General features: G+C 39.2%; 1 protein-coding gene across 1 annotated transcript in view; it reads right to left on the reverse strand.

The window, feature by feature from the left end:
- Positions 1 to 9,128, reverse strand: part of LOC106939872 (poly(rC)-binding protein 3) — a 27,016-nt gene that overhangs the window by 7,797 nt on the left and 10,091 nt on the right. Inside the window, exons 6-11 of the mRNA XM_015022439.1 lie at positions 8,273 to 8,404; positions 7,449 to 7,577; positions 5,901 to 5,990; positions 4,263 to 4,304; positions 3,831 to 3,906; positions 1,387 to 1,439 (exon numbers count right to left, since the gene is read on the reverse strand). Of these exons, the coding sequence (XP_014877925.1) occupies positions 1,387 to 1,439; positions 3,831 to 3,906; positions 4,263 to 4,304; positions 5,901 to 5,990; positions 7,449 to 7,577; positions 8,273 to 8,404 (522 nt within the window). The remainder of the gene's footprint in view (positions 1 to 1,386; positions 1,440 to 3,830; positions 3,907 to 4,262; positions 4,305 to 5,900; positions 5,991 to 7,448; positions 7,578 to 8,272; positions 8,405 to 9,128) is intronic.

Raw genomic sequence — 9,128 nt, forward strand, 5'->3', positions numbered from 1 at the left:
TTATTTTATATTTGTATCATGTTCGAATAAAATTTCATTTCATTTCAAAAAAAAAAATAATATGATGGTCTGTAAACAGCGAAGCGCCGTGCTCCGTCTACCAACCAGCGCCTCTGAAACTCGGTGATTACCGTGTCAAATCCTTCTTGTTTGTTTTATGCGTGGTGTTGACTGACAATTCACAATTTTAGGGAAAGGTTACTTGCTTGACTCTTTCATGAATCTCAGTCGGTTGCCTAGTAACAAGAAGACTCCAGAAAGACAGCGGTCCAGCCAGCAAAACGGTCAGACAGCCACTTTGTTGATTTTGCATTTCATTAAACGGAGGGAGCGATAACGGGAACTTTGAAGGGCCAAATCAGGGTTGAGTGGCCTTCCTTTGTTTTTAACCTGCAGGTCTCCGGCTGGCGGCAGCAACGGTGTCACAATGAATGCAGCTTAATTTTCTCCTCATTCAACACACTAGTATAACTTTAAACAACTGGACACATGAGTTTGAATTATTGTTGGTTTTATAGCTGCTGGCTCAGTGGACCACAGTTGTTTAACATATTGCTAAAATCAATGAATACTTCAAACTCCTCCAAAACCAAAATGTGCCAAAAGTTAGTTAAAATGAAAGCAACTTGGTTTATTCATCTGGTCCTACATGTTAATTTTTCAGTCACATTTGCACCATATTATTCCAGAAATGATATGGAATAATATTCCTACATTTGAGATCTGTACTAAATATTTTAGTTTGAAAATGAAAAGTTTGTTTTGGGTAAGTATTTAGCTAGCAAAATAAATATTTAATTTGGAGCAAAATATTTAGTTTATAAACTAAATATATGCTTTCAATCAAAAAGATTTTGGTGTTTGATATTGAACCAAATATTACTATTGTTATTTATTTCAAACACGATAGTAGGATAAAATATCAGAATAAGGAACGTAAGAGACATATTTTTGTACCTCAGTAATCTTAAAGGACTAGGTTGTATTTATTTAAAGTATGGATACAAAAACCTTGCACCAAAATCCTGATTTAAATATCTGTTTTGCTGCAGTCTGAGTAACTTTGCACCCTTGACTGGTTTAAATGCATCATTAATCTGATCTGGGCTTCAGTGCCAAGTGAACACTTATCTGCATCTATGACCTGAAATTAACTAGCTTTATTTATGAGTAGTAATATTCAGCAATACTGCCGACAACTCCTCTCTGACAATGCAGCGGGTGAATTTATGAAGTAATATCTGTCGGCCAAGAAAAAGGAGAATTACTTTCTGTTGCTCAGATGTGTGCATCCCAACATCTCCCACCGTAACTCGTCTTCTAGAAAGTTTTAATGAACTCAGTCGCATGAGGATGCAAGTGTTGGTGAAACAGTGGAACACTTACATCATTAGGTATTGCCAGCTCCTGTGTGCTAGTGGGTGCAGAAGCATCCAATCCTGCAAAGTAGGACAAGAAGCGCTAATAACAGCATTGTGCTGATGGTTCACACATTCATGACATGAAAAATCAACACCAATGTGGCTGGTTCATCTTGAACATATAAATTACAAACATATATACAAAGCTCATCCTTTCTCTTGCTGCAGTTTTAAATCTGAGTTTAGGATGGCTATCGCATAAAACCTGCATGAAAAATCTAATGTGCAGCTGCTGCTTCTCCGTCTGATGGAATCTCATCAAAAAGTTCATTTATTAAAAAAATGAAACTCAAATACTCATTACACACAGAGTGATTATATTTCAAGCACTTAATTCTGCTTACAGCTAAAGAAAAACCCTAATTTAGTTTAAGAACAACAGAAAAGGAGAAGTTTAATAAAGAAATGTTACACTGAGATGGAAACATGCAGTCCATCCACATCCTGAAGAAAAGGTGACTGCACTGCAAAAACACAAAATCTCACAAAGTATTTCTGCTCTACACTCTAGTGCAGGGGTGGGCAATCCTGGTCCTGGAGGGTTGGTGTCCTGCATCTCTTAGCTGTCTTCCTGGTCCAACACACTTGAATCCAATAGCTGAATCACCTCCTAAGTGCAGTCAGGTTCTCCAGAGTCCTGCTAACGACCTCATTATTTGACTCAGGTGTGTTTAAGTGGAGACACATCCATCAGGAGACCGACCCTCCAGGCCTGGATGAGTTTCCTCCTGGACAAGTCAAGACTTTTTGAAACAACCTGATCAATCATTTTTCCTTTGATTCGGGTGTATTGAAAAGTTTCAGAACAAAGACTAAGTTGGAGACTTGTGACTGCAACTAAACTTGTTTAGTGTGTATATGTTTAGTGGGGGCTGCACAGTGGTGCAGTTGGTAGAGCCATTGCCTTGCAGCAGGAAGGTTCTGGGTTCAATTCCCAGCCCAGGGTCCTTCTGCTTGGAGTTTGCATGTTCTCCCTGTGCATGGTGGGTTCTCCAGCTTCCTCCCACAGTCCAAAAACATGACTGTCAGGTTAATTGGTTTCTCTAAATTCTCCCTATGTGTGTGCATGGCTGTCAGTCTCTGTGTTGCCCTGCAACAGACTGGCAACCTGTCCATGTGACCCTGCCTCTCAGCTGGAGAGGCAGCAGCAACACTCCCATTAGGGACAAGGGTGTACAGAAAATGGATGGATGTTTAGTGTGTATACTTTTTCTCTCCACTCAATTTTAAAATACTGTTCTTGCACAGATCGCTCTGCAAACAAAGAATTAACCTTTTAGAAATACATCACTGTGTGTTTTGAACCTCTATAATTTGAGTTTCACTTTTCTTAACTTGAAATTGTGAAATAAATCAAACCTTTGATGACATTCTAAGTGACTGAGAAGCAGCTGGATCTGTTTCCATTAGCTGCGTTCCCATTCCAAATATGCACAAAACGTCGATGTTCCGCGACTGTCAAAAAAACAGTTTCACTATTGCAGTGTTTCCATTAAATAAGAAATGCAAATAAAATCATACATGAATAAGTTTGTTCACATAAATCATTTAAAAAACATGCTGTCATCATCCTTCTACCACTTCCTGTTGTCTTTTTTCATCTTTTGTTGATCACATGAATTCTGATGCAAAAGTTTTTCTATTGCAGTTTTATCCATCAATACAGCTGAAAAACAGCTCATCCTACAACAAAAACATATGGAAAAAGTTTTTTTTTTTTTTTCCAAAATTTCAAAAGTTTCTATTAAGCAAATTTATCACTATTAATTCCCATTTTGCACAATTATATGGTGAATGGAGACGCAGCTTGTGATGCAGTGTAATGTTTGTGGTTAGTCGGGGCAGATTAAATGAGTTTGGAACGACTGAGGTTGGGGATGATGTGGCCAAGATTATGTTAGATTTAGAGGAGAAATGTTGTGAAGGTAAAGGATTTTTTGGACGGGGGGTAACTGGGTGAATGGGCTTAAATTTGGGAGGAAATGAGAAAAGGTGAGCAATATTTACTGATATGTAAATATTTCTGTCATTTTTTCCATTTTCCTTGCCCAAAGAAGCTGCCATGACTCTGAAATATCTCAGACTGTCTGCTTCTGTCTGTAAAATATTCCTCTTCAGAGTGTAAATATCTCTGTGGCTAACTTTCAAGATTATTGATGAAACAATACTCTGGTGGCTTGACCTTTAAACTGGCTGCCTTTTTCTCTCTCCTTTCATCTGCAAAAAGCAGAGTATGACTAGAAAAGCCACCACCTACAAAGATAAAAACCTGTGAGAGTCTCTAAACTCCGAGAATGGAGACATCCTTGATCCTCACTGAGGTAACAGCAGTGTATTGACGGTGTGATTTCCAAGAGGAGTGAAGACAGAGGGATAGATGGACTTCCCCGGGGAGCCGTGGGTACGTACCAGGAAAGGTAGGGTTGCTCTGCCCAAGGGAAGGGAGGGGGATATGCTGCATAGCCAACTGGTGAAGCTTGGTCAACTGCAGGGTAGGAAGGAAGTTAGAGCTAACCAATCAAAGTGGATTATTTCAGAGGAGCTGAAAACTACAATCTGAAGTTCACAAACATCACAGATGGTGTCAGTGTGAAAGAGATCGATCTGCCTTTAGAAAGCATGCAGAATACAGTCACAACTGATCATAAATGAGATCATTTCCATTTCAATCAATGCAGGTTACTACTGTGGGTTAGTGTTAGTCATGTCAACAGATCGGGGTTACTGAAGTTTCCTCTCTGCAGAGTGGGATACAGAAAGGGCGTATTGATGCGCTTGGAAGGAGTGGGCAGGAGTAGACCGTTAGGACGGATGGCAGTCGCTCAGACTGGCTCTACTTACATCTTGATGTGCAAATGCATACTGTCCTGGGATTGCAAACGCCTGAAAGGACACAAGACATGAGGGGCGACAAACTGACATGTTGTAACATGAAACACCAAACAGAAACTGTGCAGCCGAGTCTGAAGTGTGACCCGGCCGGGTGCAGTGGAAATCCATTCCCTTCCCAGCTCTAATGTGTATGGATCTGATGGAATTTCATCTAAATGTCATCTGCTGTTTTTCTGCCCCCTTTGACTGTGGCTTGAAATCCAATAACATAAACAGATGTCTGATAGGTCAGAGCACACACAGCCAAAATTCAGGACAGCAGACAGACACATGAACTTTACATGCAGCCCGTCTTCCAGGTTTCTGTCTGACATGCAAGAACTCATGTCTCTCACTTTTTACACATCTTGTTATGCAGCAGCCACAAACCTGTGGATATTTTAATAGGTTGGTGCATAATTGTGAATTGAAGGGGAAGGAATGCATGTTTTCTACTGAGAAAAACAAGAAGATGTTGTGTTTGTTTTGTACTCAACCCCCTGAGTCCAAACTTTGTTCCAGCTGCAGTTCTCTACTGGCTTTGAATGTCTACAAACTGAAATCTGTTCATCCCCACTGGCAAAATAGCTCAAAAGTATGCATGTGGTTTATTCATTGGTTGTTCCAATTTGAAAAAATATCCATGTTTTTGTTTTGTTTTGTTTTTGAAACACAAAAGTAAAATTAACCCAATTAAAAATCCACAGTTTGCTTCAGCTAAATCCAAAATGAGTTGGTCAGATGTAGTTTTAATTATTTAGCGAAAGCTGAAATTACGGGAGTGTCTGGAAGACGGCGTAAAAATGGAAATTTCACACAGATATCAGTGATTTTGTTCATGGTAAAAATCCTCAGCTCTGAGATGTGTTGACTCAAAAACAAACATTTTCATGTTGAGACTTCGGCCGTTTCTGAAGTGCTAAATGAAAATCTGATGCGCGTCAGTTCATCAGAAGGGTGAGCTCTGCAACTCTCAAAACCAAACAAATGTTTTTGATCATGGATGCAATAAGAAACTGCCATATGAGGAGTTTTTCAATAAGTTCGTATGTAAAATTTGCTCTTAATATTTATAACAAACTAATTGGCTTCACTTATCCGTCTTCATTTTCCAGATCACCTCATTCTAAAAAATGGTTTTTGCTTGTTTTGTAATAAACCACTTTGGTCTAAAATCTGAAAGCAGAAATGCATTTTAAATTAACTTTGCTAGCTCTTGCAACAAAACATAACAAAACATTAAAATGTTTCAGCTGTGGGTGAGTTTTAATTTGTTGTTGCTGACCTGGTTTATCTCTTGAAATCCTTTTAGAATACAGTAAAGTTTATGTGACATGTAAAAAGTAGCATGTAAATCAGGCTGAGAGCAGTGATGCAAGACATTGTAAAAGTCACATATGTCCACATAATTTGTGCCTTCAGCCTTCTTAGCATCTTTCCTTTATAATTTCTCTGCTTACAGCATCTCAGCATGAAGATATTACCTCAGAGCAGTTTTTTCTCACAAACGAGTCCCTCTGGTGGTTAATAACCGGTGTTATTCAGCTGCTGCATTTTTTAAATTTTCATATACTTTAAAAGATGGATTACTCCTGTTTGACCACTTACTTGTGCAGAGTGCTGCGGGGCCAACACAGCGTGAGCGCCGGCAGGAAGGACCTTGGGACGGTAAGGAATGGTTGCTCCTTTCGGTGGAGACTGGAGGCACAGGCGAGCAAACCAAAGAGGAGAAAACATTATGCACTCCCACAGCTAGCAGCGGTGCATTTTATCCGCTACTTTATACCACTCAATCAGCATTTTTATGCCCTGTACATCTGCAATGAAAAGAATATGAGACCCTGAAGCACAAAGCTGTGAGCAGACCCCATAATTAGGAGTAAGTTGAAGCTCCAATCCAAACCCAGCACTGCGCTTGATGCGGCGGGAATACATTAACAGTAACTTCTGCAGCTGACAGGCTGCAAGAAATACTAAGAAGCAAAACAAAGAGGTTCACATACTGAGCAGGCAGCGACTGATGGACTGGATAAGGAATCAGAATATGAATTAAACCGGCTGCCAGTAAAATATGACAGAAAATGCACCGTTGTTTATTTCTGGGCCTTTTCATATTGGGACAAAATGAAAAAAATCTTTACCTCTAAGGTAAAAAAAAAATCACACTCCAGATTCCACTCTGACATTAACTCAACAAATGTGGAGCCAATTTGGATCAACTGATGATCACCAGTTAAAAGCCCCTCCATGAAACCAGTGGCTTACTGGTCTGGGACCTAAACCAGTGCATTAACACAAAGCCAGAACAGAAAGACATCAGCGATGGCCTCGCAGTGGTAACTGCAGCCGTCCGTCAATCTGAAAAATCAGGAGATTTCCAAACAATTTATTGTCCATATTTCTACAGAGAGAGAGAAAGATCTTTCCAGGACTGGATGCAGCAGGATGGCCTGCATTTTATTAGAACTGAATCTGAATGAAGAACAAAACTTTTAGAGATCACAACGCATCATGTCTGGAGAAAATCAAAGAATGTCAAACACAGCGGATGGTTTGGGATTAGAATAAGGACATTTAATAGTCAGTCAGTTAACCATGAACTTTTCTGTGAACCAAAGTAATCTAATGTTAAAGCTGTAATTTTTAAAAACTTTCAATGTCCAGTTTTCTTTTTCTGAGTATATGAGAGCAAAGCTATTTCTTTATTTCTTTTCTTTCTGTCCAACAGTTGAAGTCCAGCTTGTACTGGGTCATCAAACACAGCAGCTAAACTACATCAAAACATATCAAAAAAGGAAAAAAACAAAGCGTATAAATGGCCCAGTCAAAGTAAAAAATGCTGTGGTGGAGCCTTAAAATTAATGTCTTCAAGCCTCAATGAAGTGAATCAACACTGAAACGAGAAATGGGCCTGGTTGAGAGGCTGAATTGTTTTGACATTGCTTGTTTTCAGTAAATAATGACAATAATCTGGTTTTACTGGAGATGAAACCATTTAACATGTCCTGATGAGGAAAACCCTCAAATTAAAACACTTTCATCTAATTGTTTTTGATTTTTTTTTTAACAAAAGCCAAAGCCTCCATTTTGCTTTCAATGCTCATTAGTACTGAACATCTTCCAGATCGAACCCAAACCGTTTCCAGCAGAACTCACCTCCAGCATGACGGAGCAGATGTGCCTCACACACTGAGTGATGGCCTGTGGCGTGCCGGAGATTGTGACGGCCCTCTCTGTGGAGTCCGGCAGCATGTCTCCTGCCACCTGAACCTGAGCGCCTGTGGTCTTCACATCAACCAAAAGACAGACGAGACAAAGGCTGTTTATTCCTGGAAATAAGGCGCGGAAAAGCCGTTTGAAGATTACCCCAAACACTCTGTGACCTGCAGGGAGCAGCTGCAGCCTGAAAGGCAATGCATGCTCCAATATTTGAAGAGACACTCACAAATATTGTCCATTTGGACGAGGGGCTCAAACTGATCCATGCAGGCACAAAAACACAGGATCTTACCACGTCAGTTCAGTTTCTAGTGGAAATATCTTAGTACTCTTGAATTAAGACAAAACTAAATTGAAAGTAACTTATCAGGAAGACATAGAGCTTGTTTTAAGTAAGTAATTCCTTTATACTGATTTAGAAAAGTCTAGTTCCATTGACAGATTATTTGTGGAAATTACAAAAGTAAAAAGAACCAGAACTTTTACATCAACATTAAGAATGTATTTACTTGAAACAAGCTCTTATATCTTGCTGAAACGATTATTGTCAGTTAGTTTTGTCTTATGTCAAGTGCAATAAGATTTTAGGACTAGAAAATACTTTCAGATTCTGTTACTGGGTGTTATTTTCAGAAGCAGTGACCATCTTAAAGCAGAAAAACAAGTATTGTTTGATTTCTGAGTCCCAGAGGATTTTTTTTCCTGTGTGGGTTCAGACAAACAAATTCCAGCTGGAAAAGAAGGAGGACAAGCAGCCGTACCTCCCTGATCTCTTTGATCTTGGAGCCTCCTTTGCCGATGAGCGAGCCACACTGGCTCCCTGGGAAAACCAGACGAAGTGTCACAGGTGGCTTGCTTGTCACGGTGCTGTTTGTCATGGCTGCGGTGATATCCTGGGGGGAATTCAAAAATATGTCGCAGTTTTTCCCTCTGTGGAACCTACAGAACGTCAGCTCAGTTTGACGTGTCCTTTTCAGTTATTTTGCGAAGCCGGAGGAACAAAACGCTTCTGGAAATGTTTTTGTAAAAGAGGATGATGGATGTTGATATGGAGTCATGGTGAAAAGAAAAGAAAGTTCTCACTTCTAGGATTTTACCAAGTTCTGATATCCCTTCATTCCTGTTTAATCCACATGTGATGGATGTATTAATAACTTTTATCATTTTTGTTTTCTTTATCTTCTTATTTTCCCTACTTGTGCTTGAGTTAATTATACAACACAGATCTATTCAATAAATTATAATAAACTGAAAAGTTCAGGAACTTCATCACTAAGTGAAACATATTATATAGATTAACTGCACACAGCTGGATGTTTGAAAGCTTCAGTTCTGTTAATTGTGATGATTTTTTCACTTGCAGTTATTGGAAACATGACCTTGAAAACAAAATATTACATCAGACCAATAGAAAAAAAATATTTTTAATATCTGCCTAGAGGTTATTTTCAAAAGGTAGATTTAATCTGACAGTCAAGACTCATCATATATTTTAATTGATTGAATACAAGCTGCAAAAACACAAAATCTTTCCAAGAGTTTTTGGTCTGGTTTCTAGTAAACTTGAAATTGTCATGGTAGGGTCTAGTTTTCGCACCCACATGCAAGAACAAGATC

The sequence above is a fragment of the Poecilia latipinna genome, unplaced genomic scaffold (genome assembly GCF_001443285.1).
Source record: "Poecilia latipinna isolate Pla-1442-1.1 unplaced genomic scaffold, P_latipinna-1.0 Scaffold3007, whole genome shotgun sequence".
Lineage (NCBI taxonomy): Eukaryota > Metazoa > Chordata > Actinopteri > Cyprinodontiformes > Poeciliidae > Poecilia > Poecilia latipinna.